This window comes from Lates calcarifer, unplaced genomic scaffold, assembly GCF_001640805.2.
Source record: "Lates calcarifer isolate ASB-BC8 unplaced genomic scaffold, TLL_Latcal_v3 _unitig_1153_quiver_925, whole genome shotgun sequence".
Taxonomy (NCBI): domain Eukaryota; kingdom Metazoa; phylum Chordata; class Actinopteri; family Centropomidae; genus Lates; species Lates calcarifer.
In genome coordinates, this window is record NW_026115322.1 from 1 (window position 1) to 13,644 (window position 13,644).

At 39.1% G+C, this 13,644-nt stretch overlaps 1 protein-coding gene across 1 annotated transcript; it reads left to right on the forward strand.

Moving 5' to 3' along the window:
• Window positions 1-523: 523 nt before the first annotated feature.
• LOC108886860 (D-glutamate cyclase, mitochondrial-like) lies at window positions 524-10,342 on the forward strand (the record flags this gene model as incomplete). Its single annotated transcript, XM_018681931.2, is given in 13 exon segments — window positions 524-661; window positions 663-675; window positions 790-824; window positions 827-914; window positions 1,098-1,225; window positions 1,227-1,299; window positions 2,526-2,643; window positions 3,590-3,732; window positions 3,928-4,027; window positions 4,457-4,605; window positions 5,733-5,852; window positions 6,947-7,107; window positions 8,459-10,342. Coding segments are annotated over 13 exon segments (1,428 nt in total), but the record flags the coding sequence as incomplete, so codon positions are not given.
• Between the last annotated feature and the right edge of the window lie 3,302 nt (window positions 10,343-13,644).

Sequence of the window (13,644 nt, forward strand, 5' to 3'; positions counted from 1 at the left end):
CTCGCACCATTGCTGTCTCCTCACCCAATTATGTAAGTTTTAATGTAATCATTAAAACTGAAGACAGTAGAGCTGCATTTAAAGATTATTTTCATTATCAGTTAATGTGCCAGTTATTCTCTCAGTTAGTCTGTTGAGCATTTGGTTCGTAAAATGTCTGAAAAGTGAATAATTCTAATCACAATCTCCTAAAGCCAAGGTGAAGACTTTAGTTACCATTATTTTATCCAAGCAACTGTCCAAAACAGTGTGAAAAATGTTTATGCTAATGGTGTAACAACCATAAAGGCAGAAATGACCAAAAAAAAAGTTTGTGTAATGGATTTGGCCTGAGCCAGGAAAAAAAATAAATGTAGACCATATACCATTTCCAGTCAACTCTTGGACACTCCTGTTTATGTCTTGGGCTTTATGGTCTTTGTCATTTTTGATCATCACCTTAAATAGTTTTACTGTAACTCATATAAGGTCATTGAACTCTGTAACCATTTGTGTGTGTGTGTGTGTGTGTGTGTGTGTGAAGACTGCAGTTCCCTGTATTCCTGCTGGAGTGTTCAGCTGCCCTCTAGTGGCCACCATGCGCCCTGTTCCAGCTGCTATGCTAGATGCAGCAGTGAAGGTTACCAATCTCAACCCACTAGCACATGGAGCTCCTGTACACCATAGGAGAACCAGGTACACACACACACACACACACACACACATATAGTGTATACAGGACAATTATCTACTCACTAGTACATGAAAAGTTCATGAATGTGTGGTTGCACTTTCTGTGTATGTGTGTAGCTCTCTTAGGCATACAGGACCTGTCCAGACCAGACCTATGGGGAGCGAGTAGAGATGCAGGCCTGGTGATGTCACAGTTTTCTGGGCCTGCGGAGTGACTGCTATAGAGGCAATACTCAGCAGCAGTGAGCAATATCATTTGCTACAGCTGTATTCAAGTCGTAACCAGTAAAACAACTCCACGGGCTGAAGTTCAAGCTTCTTTATATACTGCTCACTTTAATATGCTCATATAAATGAAACTAAATCAAAATGTCTAAGAAAATGTCATAGCAAACTGACCAACATCATGTTCTTTTATCTTTCAGAGCCTTCTTTGGCATTCAGTCACTCACCAGGCTGTATGTTCCTGACTGACAGCCCAGACTCTTCCCCTGTAACCAAACCCAATCCTGAGCTGACGCCCCTCTGCTTCCTGGTATCCCACAATCCCTTGTTTTTACAGCTTGGCATCTCAGAGAGCAGTGGCAAGAATTAGACAGTTGGAAATAATTATTGGAGAGGACCCAGGTAAAAAATACACAAAATGTGATTTTATTTGGGTTGGAATTAGGATTTCAGCAGTGCATGTAGAAAATTACTGTGCAATATTCATTTATTAACAAAATTAAGCAGCAGAACTCAACTCAGTTGGTACCAGTGTTATTGAAACTTTGTATGCCATGCCATCTGACTGTTCCTTGTAATTCTGTCAGTGGTCATGTAAGGAATTCAGGATTCATCCTGAAAATAAACAGAAGGTAGGGACACATCTCCAGCTGGTTTTGTTCAGTGTGGACTACAGGGAAAATTTTAGCAACATCTCATCACGAACAGCAATCAAAACCTCTTTCTGTATTTTTGATGCAGCATTATTAAAATTCTTACCATAGCCTTTTTTAAATTTTAGTTTACCTCAGTGAAACTCAGTGAATCCCAGGTTTAACATAGTTTGGCCTGTCATGTGGCAGAAATCAAAATCTGGACTCTCTTGTCTTAGGTTTCCAGGCTTTCAGCATAAATGTTTCCCTGCCACTGGGAAAAAGTTGAGGACTTGGAAAGCTAAAATGGCATTCAAAAAACCCAAAAGTGTAAAATAATTAAAATGATGATAAAGGTTTAACTAGATGTGAAAATTGCTGGATTTTTTGTGATTATTATTGTTTAATTTTTTTATTTTTTACTCTACTTGGTGGCAGTGCAGCAAGGAGAAACAACATTGGCACAGAATGTCCCAGTGAAGTTGTTGAGGCAAATGTGTCAGCAAATAGCAGTGCTTGGGATAGCTGCGAGCATCTCTGTTGGGTTAGGTCTGGGTTCTTACTGGGCTTGTAAGCCACTGTGATGTTTAGGGTGATTGTCCTTCTAGATCACCCAACTTTTACTGAGCTTTAGCTGGCAGACAGCCACCTTAGGTGTCTTGCCATGGAAATGTCCTCTGAGATGTCTCTGGCATGGTTCACATTCGCTAATTCTTCTTGTGAATAGCAAACTCAAAATGTTAGAAAATCAAAATCTAATGTGTGAAAAATAATAGGGAACTGGTTAAGTTTAATGGTGTCCAGCTATAAAGGAGTTTCTTACCCCAAAACATGGTGAATAATTTTCTGAGGGTCTCTGTGGTCATAACCAGACATGTAGGGATGATGGAGAGTCCAGTGGTTCTCTCAGTTGTAGCCACTCAGCTGCTCCTCCTCATCTTTGCATCAGTACCATTTGCAAGAGGTGAATATTGATGTGTCATTTTCTGTTACCAGGTCAACGAGGGATCAGAGCTTTATCTGTTCAGGATGAACTTCTGTGTTCTTGTCTGGCACTCTCCCACTCCTCTTCTGTTGCCATAACAACCGGCTTCCCCACACACTACATGCACAGGTACACATATATACATTAACAAGTTTGTTCACCAAGCACTTTTGCTTTTGCTTTAGCAACACCTCCACATTTGCTTATTCATACAGTTATCCAATTAGCCAATCATGTGGCAGCAGTGTAGTCCATAAAATCATGAAGCTGCAGGTAAGGAGCTACATCTAATGTTCACATCAAACATCAGAATCGTGATGAGCAGCAGCGCTGCAGACAGAATGGCCTTGTTGATGTTAGTGGTCAGAGAAGAATGGCCAGACTGGGCTGAGCTGACTGAAAGACTGCAACAACTCAAATAACAACTGTTTACAACTGTGGTGAACAGAAAATTATCTCAGAACGCACAACATGTCAAACCTTCAGGCAGATCGGCTACAACAGGAGAAGACCATGTCCCACTCCTGTCAGCCAAGAACAGAAATCTGAGTCTGTGCGCCCAGTGGGCACAGGTTCACCAAGACTACACATTCGAAGACTGGAAAACCTTAGCCTGGTCCCCTTAACACCAGTCAATCGTCGTTTAAATGCTACAGCCTATCAGAGTATTATTGCTGACCATGCACATCCAAATTTACCATCTTGGCTATGTCTAACATGATAATGCACAATATCAAAGCAAAAGTCATCAAACTGATTTCATGAAGATGACAGTGAGCACTTCAATGGCCATTCACCGGATCTGAATCCAATAGAACACCTCTGGGATGTGGTAGAACAGGAGATTGATGGCAAGAATGTGCAGCTGATCTGCAGAAATGAACCTCAAAGGAATGTTTCCAACATCCTGTGGAAACCAGATTAACATCTAACCAGAGGTGGAGGAGAAGCTCACAGCCCTACATTTAACATCAGCTGAAACAGGAAATCATTATAACATATTACTTTGAGCTTGCATCATTCCTTTCAAAACATTGCTCCGATTTATTGTTTGTTATCTGTGTTTCCTCATGAGCCCTCCTGATGAGACAGATGGCCCACCAGGAGCCATTGCCATGGCGACCATGCTGTTGGCTCTAGGGAAACAGGTAACGATGGTGACAGACAGGAGAGCCGTGGAGATGAACCAGGCCATTATTGATGAAGCTGTGAAGACAGGTGAGTTTCCTGTTTTCTCTTCACTGTCCTGTCAATAAAGGCATAAAAGCCCAAAAAAATCTATGACACCTGCCATGAAAAGTAATGAGCTACAAAACCAACTGAAACAATTATTTCATCCTGTATCTCTTGAAATCAAATTCATTGTTAATTTGCCTCTGCTCTGCTATAGTAACTCTACAATTCCACCCTCAGGTGTGCTTAAAACTGCAATACCATTGGTCACCTTTGAAGACCATGGTCCAGACTCCGCACTGCACTTTCTGTGTCACCACGGAGACCCCAACAGGCCGAGGTTAGCTGACCTGTGATATGTGTTCACATCAAGGCTGAGGACAAAGTAAAGGATCTTTTAACCCAGCAGAAAATTAACAAGGCTGATTTTCTACATCAGTTCAGTTTGGTGCTCATTTGTGTCTGTGACATGTGGATATTTGTTGGTGATTACATCAGACTTGAGTATCTTTCCATCTGATGCAATTAAGCATTATTTCAAACACTGATTTTTACTATTTCAGTCTAGGCAAGTCTACATCAACAACTCAAATACAGCAAAGAGAAAATAGTTACAAAATGTAACTTGTTACAGTCTGTAAATGTACACAAAGACATATACCAGTCAATGAACATGTAATGTACAAGTTTTCATAGACTATTGAGTCATGTAGTCTGTTTCTCACCTTTAAGTGTGTAATATTAATGTGACTGTAATGTTTAAAACCAGGTATGACCACCTTGTGGCAATAGAGCGCAGTGGAAGAGCTGAAGATGGAAATTATTACAACATGAGAGGAGTGAACATCAAACATCTGGTGGATCCTATTGATAACTTGTTTATTGCTGCCAAGAATATACCAGGAATTACCACTACAGGTAGGTACCACTTATTACATTTAGCTGTCTTTATTTCTTTCTCTGTGTTACCTTTTTGCTACTATAGTTTACTGTAAATTATCAGCTATGCCATGTTATCATTAACCCATCTTAATGATTTATATAGCCTGTTAAGTAATAAACAGACTGCATACTTTTCTCAAAGCTTTATTTACACACTTTCCATATATTTTACTAGCACACAAAACAGAAATAAGATACTCATTAGATGTGTAAATTATTCACGCAATTATCAGATAATAATTTTATCAAGTAATGGCGCAGCTCATAAAACTACATGTCCTGCTTCACATGTTTCTTTCTTGAATCAATTCATGATCAAACATGATTAAAAAACAATTCAGCAGTATTGTTATAGGGTTTTCAGAAAATCCCTCAGAAAAACGGGCACCAGAGAATCCAACTGATCAGTCTCATACCAGTCATACTAGGTTGATGATAGAGTAAACAAACTAATTACTGTACTTAACTTTTACTGGATAACTTTAGAAGGTCTTGGCATTGGCCCAATGACACAAAAACCTTAATAAATCTCCATGGTAAAAATGTGGTAATGAGACTTTTGACTTGTTGACTGTAAAATAGAGGAAATCACTTGTGCACATAGCAGAAGTAAAATTACTTGGAGATCATGTGACTAGAGGAAGAAGAAAAGACACAAGGAAAAAAAGACAGGGATAAAGTGCAAAACCGCAAAATGCAAAAATATCTAATAGCAAAAGTGGCTAAGAGCAACGATTCAAAGAAATGTGTCTGTTTTATTCCCTGGCTCTGGTTCTGCAACGTCAGTTTTTATCCTTTTTTGTTGTTGTTGTTATTGATTGAGAGTATGATAGTGTTAGTAGTGCAATGTGAAATTGGTGGAGTACTCTTTGAGGGTGGAGTTCATGACTTGCAGTACTGTGTCACTTCTTAAATGGTTAATATAAGTATAGTAATAGAAACCAAGCATTTGTGATCTGTTTCATTGTAGACATGCTTGCTATTGACACTGTTTTTACTCACCTACTAAACACTCTGAAGTGTAGGCTCTTGAGCTTATTTATACGAACATTTCCTAAGTTCCTCATCTAAGTGAGCAGAAACTCTTTTCTCTGTCTCTGTAGGAATTGGTGATGGTGGAAATGAGTTGGGGATGGGTAAAGTCAAGGAGAAGGTGAAGAGCTTGATGCCCAATGGGAGTCTCATAGCCTGTGATATTCCTGCTGACAATGCTGTCACTGCTGGTATGGATTTAAATGGGCTTGGACTTGTATTTATTGTACTTATTTCAAGTCGTAGCGACCACTCAAAGCGCTTTACACTACGTGTCACATTCACCCATTCGCACACCGATGATACAGCAGGAGCAACATGGAGTTCAGTATCTTGCCCAAGGATACTTCAGCACGGACTGGAGAAGCCGGGGATCGAACCGCTGACCTTCTGATTAGTGGGCGACCCGCTCTACCTCCCACCTCCCCCACAAATTTACTGTGCATACAGACATGACATAAATGCTTTAACACACATGTAGTGACTGTCACTGCTGATCACACTACTCCTGCAGATGTGCATAGATTGACTGACACCCCTTTCCCAGAATAGGAATACACACTGAAAACTCTATAGAAGTGAAACTGGCAGTGACTGGTCTCTCACCAGGTTCTTGTTTTGTAGTCTGTGAGCCCACGTCAAGGACCGAAGTGGTGAGAAAGTTCGTCAGTAGAGTAACTACGTCATCTGCACATGCTAATCTTTGAAGTGTTGGGTCTTATCTGTATAAACTGAGAGTTGAAAACAAAAAGAGGAAATGATCAGGAAATGACACTCTGCTCTTCATATGTCAAAGATGCGTAATAAGCAATATGAGAGTGGGGTCATTTAAGTCAACTCACCTGCTTGTATGGAGGGCAACTTTTCATTTATTTTTTTGCTTATCTTGAATAAATGTCTAAAAAATAGAACTAAGACTGTTAAATTAATGTTGTTATTAAGTAACTTAATTACAACTTCATGTTGTTATTAAGTTACTTAGTAACAACTTAATGTTTTTATTAAGTTAACAGTCTCAGTTTCATTTTTGGTCAGCATGCAAAATTTTCAGTTATCACTCACCAAACTGTTACCTGGAAGGAAGGAAATGATTTCTTGCACCAAGTTATGAGAGAAAATATAGGTTTGGACCCACTTAAGCTATAGTATATTCCTGGCTGGTAACCATGATCATTTCTCATTCAGAGCCAATATCTATCCTTACTCTACAACCTTGCAGTTACACTTGGTCACCTGTCTTTGGCTTATCTTCTCCCACTGACATCCCCATGCCTCCCTCCTGCAGGGGTGTCTAACTGGGGAGGATATGCTGTGGCCTGTGCACTCTACCTGCTCCACACCTGCCCTTCACATCAGCGGTACCTAAGGAAAGGACTAGGAGTGGAACACATTCCCCCCCAAGAACAGCTGCAGGACTGGACTGCTAACCTGCCCTCTGTGGACAAGGTGAAACACACAAATACTTTTCTGAATATTATCTGCTTTCAGGATTCCCTTCTGCTTTCGTGTCTTATTAATAATCAGTTTTGTGTTTTTTAAAGATTTAAATCATGTCCAGTGAAAACTTATTCAAGTTATTCCGAGTTATTTGAACACTGACTTCCACAGGAAATGGAACCATCTTTTTGAATTTAATTTTAACCATGGTATTAAACTACAACCAGTGACTGGATGCATAAAGATTCTATCAGTTCTCTCTGTACATTTGCAATTTGAGATTGGATTACTAACACAATGAATGGTTTTACCATTGCATACCCATGCACACAAATGTGTCTGGCGTACCCTACAAATTAATAAAGGAATGAATTCATAATACAGTACACACATTTCCAAATTGTCACGACTGAGCTAGGAACCCCAGAAGCAGAACACAGATTGCAAGACAAACAATGTTTATTTGGGAATAGGTGGTGTAAAGGGGTCAGGATGGTGCTGGTCCAGAGAGGGGTGCTGCGGCAAGTGAAGGAGTCCAGGGGTGGAGAAGGGTTGGCAGGTGGACTGGAGGGAATGGCAGGTGGGCTGGCAGGCAGGCAGGAACTAGACAAAGACAACAAGGTAATTAACGAACTGACTAGCAAAGGCAAAGAGGAGCCGAAGTTCTCGCAAGACAAACCATGTACTGGAGTGACGATCCAGCAGGGACTGAAGGCAGGAACAGGGATTAAATACATCCTGGGTGATGGGCTGATAGGAAACAGGTGAGCTTGATTGTAGAGGCACAGCAGGTGTGGAGTGGCAGATCCAGCAGGAGAGACAGAGAGCAAGGGGGAGGGGCAGGCAACACAGAGAGACAAACAGACAGACACTGACAGACAGGTCAAGGAGCTGACCTCGTGACACAAATGATCCAACAAAAAGTTATCAAGTAAAGGAAGCCAATTACCTTCATTATCAGAACTTATAGGTGTATCAGATATAGCTTTAACACACACACACACACGGGACAGAGATTTAATATGACCATCTTCTCCTAGCAAAACTGAGTAACTTAGAATTTAGCAGCTACAGAGCCAGACATTTCCCTCAGGAGTACCTGAAAGCTCAGGCAGACAGAGACACTACTCCAAATAAATGCTATTATTGCTCTACATCTGCTGGATGTGTAAACTGGCAAAATACATTCACCACGACATCTTTATAAGATGATATGTACAGTTGTGTTTTCAGCTTTCTCCTGGTGCCCCAGGTGGCCAAAAAACCAGCCACTACAGCTTTAAAGACATTAAAATGAAACAACTTGCTTTGATTCCACTGACGTAATCACAAACACACACACACTCTGTCTGTCCTGCAGGAGGAGTCCTTCCTTTCCACTCTGGTGCGTTTTGGGATTCGAAGTGGGAAAACTGGTAACCTGGCCATGGAGGTGGATGGTTTGACCTTTCACCCCACACACTCTGACATAATCACCAGATTACTGGAGGTCACACTAAGCTCCACCTCTCAAAACCCTTAACCAGTTCCTCCTGTGTATTCTCAGCAGTATCATAGAGGCACAGTCCAAAAAGTCAATTATCTATATGTGTATTTGAGTATTAATATAATCTTAATACTAATCACTTAAATGGCTGAACCCACTCAGATGTGAATGCTTTTTTAAACTTGAATGCATTGGAATGCAGCACCAGATAGAGACACACTCAAGCATGTACGCACATACAAACACAATCAATGTGCTAATGGGTAAACTTCTGTTTCCTCTCTATTCAGACTGTTGAAAGGAAGTGAGAAAGAAAAAAAGAGAGAATACACAGAGGGAGCTGTGTGTGTGATTTTAGACGCTGTCTTGGTTACCTTTCAGCCCTCTGCATTGAATACTGGTGGCAAAGCAAATTAGATTCAAGTAAAACAAGCTCTCTTTCCCCTCTCATACAGTTTGTGATGGTAGATGTATTACTGTATTGTTGCTGATGATAATTAATCTTTATCTCTAATCTCTTAAAATGGGCTTAATGACACCCTTAGACAGTAGCACACAGATATAAAGACTGCATGAGCCTTCCAGCTTTGCCACTTTGATAATGTCTTGGATGGTAAAGCATAAGGGCTACCATGTCAGAGATCTACAGTTCTGATCTCAAATCAATGAATGTAGCATAAAGATGGTTACAGTGAAGTTGCTAATGATATAGTTAGGCTGTGCAATTGTCATTTGACTACCATTTCTTTCAGTCAGATGTCAACACAGACTCCCCACCATTGGCCTTCTCCTTCTATTTTTAAACTGGAGTCAGATTTTGTCTAAAAGATCCAGCAAAATGAGTTTATACTATCACACAGTGTGTAAAATGGTTGTAAAATGGTTGTAGTGCCTTTTTTTTTTACATGTACATGTAGTTAACATAGCTGTTCCTGAGTTTCAGAAATTTCCAAGCAGCTGTGTTACACCATCTAAACAATCTAGTTCACAGTTGAACCGGCAAGTGTCTGGTCAGGCTGAAATAATTCTCAGTAGATGTTCTCCACTCTGAGGTCTCAGTATGTCCACATGTACTCACAACAAAACAGTGTGTCCTGGAGGCTATATTTTACAATACACACTGACACTTACCCTCTCTCTCTAGCTGAAGAAGAGCAGAAAGATGTTGGTATGCAAACAACAAACTTGACTGCACATGGCTGCTTTTCAAAGAGTTTCCTTTGAACTCAAACACGTCTTAACAATAAAAAAATCATTTAGTACTACACTGATGATGTGGAGGTCTTTTGGGATGCAGAGACGGATGAACTGAACACATTCCATAGACTTAAATTGAATTCCAACTTCAAGTTATTAATACATAAATTATTAATATGTCACCTTGTTCCTAAGATGTATAAATCTGACAGTGGACTATGTGCACAAGCATGAGAGAAATCCTCTTGATGGCCTCTGTGTTCCAACCCACATCCCCAACACACTTCTTGTAGCACCTCACCACTTTACATTTCATCTTTTTAGAAATACAGGTACCCAAACATATATACTGCATTATCACAGCCCAAGTGGCAAAGGCCTTGGTCTTCAGCACAACTCACAAACTGGGACTATATGGGACTTTGATTCTTGAGCTTACAAAATGATTTGCTTCTCAACAACACTCCACTTGAAGTGTTTTGTAATTGTTGAACATTGTTGTAAAATATTTAAGAAGCTGGAGCTCTGATTTGAATTTTAAATAAAATATGTTGCCACCAATCTAAAGTTTGTTTAGTACATTTTTGTTTGTTTTTTTCTTAGTTCAATTCAATTTTATTTATATAGCGCCATATCACAACAAAAGTCATCTCAAGGCACTTTTCATACAGAGCAGGTCTAGACCATACTCTTTAAAATATGTATTTACAGAGGGAGACCCAACAAATCAATAATTAGTTGAATTATGATACAATCTGCAGTTTAATAGCAGTTAGGTGGAATTCTGACAGTTGGTGCTTGCTATTTTCATGCCTCATTGCCAGTGACAGCCATGGTCGGAGGCATTATGTTTTCACATTGTCTGTCCCATTCTTGTGAATGTGATATCTCAACACCTTGAGTGAATTTGTCCAAACTTGTTCAGTTAGACTGAATTCATTAGATTTTGCTGGGCAAAGATCACAGTAACTGTTACCACACAAAGGTTTTTGGCCATAACTCAAGAATTCACACGCTAAAATAAACTGCCACTGGACTGGGTGGTGGAGGCATATAACTGTGAGGCAGTCATTTTAGTACAGTGTATGATGGTAAGGTTTTCCTTTGATTTGATTAAAAATGAAAATACCTGTTTGTCTTTGGTAAACATGGAAACTAGTTTTTTCAACAAGACAATGATCAAAAGTGTATGTATCAAGTATCACCTTGCCAATTTATTAAGTTTATATTAAAACCATCAGTAGCTGTTGCTAGCATGTATGCACAACAATATGGGACCTAATATTGAACCTTGGGGAACTCCCTTAGTTGTGTTCAGAATCACTGATGACTTTGTACTCGTTCAAAACTACATATCAAGGTCATTGCTTCCATATTTAATGTAGTTCCAGAGTTTTGGCTTTTCTTTTTTTTTTTCTTTACAGTGCAAGTTAGAAAGTTAACATATTATTTATAAAATCTCTGGAAAAGTATATAGTGTAGTTACATAGTTTATTCTCTACAGAATGTGCTGTGGCCCCCACAACCACAAACACAAACAGTAATTAGTTTGATCTGACCTGTCCTTCCCAATGTATTTCCCTGTGTCATTAGCAACTAGAGGCTCAGTCTGTAATAAACACTGCAGCTGTCCATCTCTTAGGGTTGAGGTCAGGAATAAGTAAGACAGTATTACAGAAAAGCAGAAACCTTCCCACTTATAAGACCCCACAACTGCTCTATTTCTCTGTTATTTAACATGATTTTAAGATGGAATTTGTTGGAAATAACTAAGGTTTACTTGAGCAAAAAAAATATTATGTCTGTGCTATTAGTGCATGGCACAGTTGAATCATATTAGTAAGCACTATATCTGTGCAGTGTTGCATAGTAATATTCCTCTCATTTGGCCTTTCTAGTTTCCCTGCCTTAGGGGGATATGGGTTATGTGATTGTCTTGGCTGCATTCACTGTTTAGGTTCTTAATCCAGAAAGGCATAACATAACAAGAACATAGGCTAATTGAATTGCACAAATAGGAAGGTAATAATGTTATGTTGTTTCTGTAATGTGTTATTACACTAAATGCTATAAATTTTGGATACACAAAGCCTGGATACTTGTTGACTGGATGCATTTCTCAAGATAAAGTCTGACCTGACCTGCCATGGGAACCTATTAACCCAGACTATAGCCTGGTCCAAGTCAGGATAGTTTTCAGGTTTATGTTGCCTCACTTCAGGCAGTACTGATGTTATAATCAACCTGCCAGACTGAAGCAGAGGTTCGTTAATCTCCACATTTAAAAAAAAAAAATCATTTTGTTTTATCGCATTTATTCTCTGAAGCTTTCAGCCTCAGCTCATCACCTAAAAATGACCAAAACAAGAAAGATCACATGTTGATAGACCAGAAATGTAGCTGTACTATTTCCATGGTCATGAATTACCCTTTAAGTTAATCGCCTATATTTTAGCTTGCTTATTAATTCTTTTAAATGAATGAACTTGTGATCAACCACTTAAATCAGGTGTTGCATTCAGGTGTTCATAGTCTGTCGTTTATCAGAACATGTATGCCTCTGTCTGGATGTGTGCATCATCAGGGGGCTGATGATAACAAAACAGATGAGTTCCCACAACACGTCCTTATTTTACAAATGCAACAATGACAAAAGATGAAGTTTCATAACTACCGACTACTCAGAACCTTAACTTAATTGGCTCTCACTGTCAAGTTTATTTATTCTACAATAATCCGAGTTGATTAGGTAATTTCCTGTTATTTTATTGCGTTTGTTGTAAGCCCGTTCTGCTGGGTTACAGACTGGAAACATAAACACACTGGAAATGTGTCACTGTTAGCTCGGCTGAATGGATCAGGAATTTAGAAAACAAAGTAAACCCAGTAAATATTTTATGTAAAGCCAAAGAATGACTTTCATCACTCTTCTCCTCTCCGCTTCTGTTTTTTCTTGCTATCCTCTCATCTCCCTTCATCTCCTTTTCAGCTGCGACCTTTGATCCTAATATGACTCAAGTTTAATGTGACTTCCTGTTGAACGACAGCAGCCAAGAGCAGCCGATATTGCCAAGATTAATACACACACTCTCACACACTCTTATGCATTTTCTTTGTCCATCATAGCAGAGTACACACACACACACACACTTCACAGTTCCTCAGTACCTCCAGAGGAAGGATTCTTTTACGAAAACAAACACAATGATACACAAGGAACATTTTTGTTTTCTCACACATTCATTTTCATTTTCAGCTCCTGATTCACCTGACGACTATATTTATTAATCTCCTAAATCCAATAAACACTGGTAACTCATATCCAGCCAAGCATAATATCACTTCACCAAGTACTGAAATGCAAACAGACTAGCTGATAACAGAGCCAGATCCCCTTGAAAGGAAAGTACTGTGACTTAAAACTTCTTGTGAAAAATTGTGTGTTCAGACAATTTTTGAACAGACAATCTTTCACAAGAATTTGGGCTGAACAAATTTAAACAGTTTAAACAGTAAATTGTAACATGTAATCTACTGATGAGTAACAGTAGTAATAATAATATTAATAATAAACATGTAAAGTTCATTGTTTCTTTTTGGAAGGTCTTGGTGTGATTTGCTGTTTTCTGAAATCAAAATTGTTCATGAGTAAATGTAATGGAACTGCAGCATAATCTTGGGTAAGTTACAACATTAATTATCCTGTTATCTTGCACAACAGATCACAGTATTTGTGAAGTTTCATTTTACACAACCATTTTACTTTTGTGCCTCTAAATGTAATCTGATATTTCACCAGAAACTTTTATATTGTTTCCAGTTCTCTGTACTAACCACACCTCAAATGTAGAAAACGTTTGACT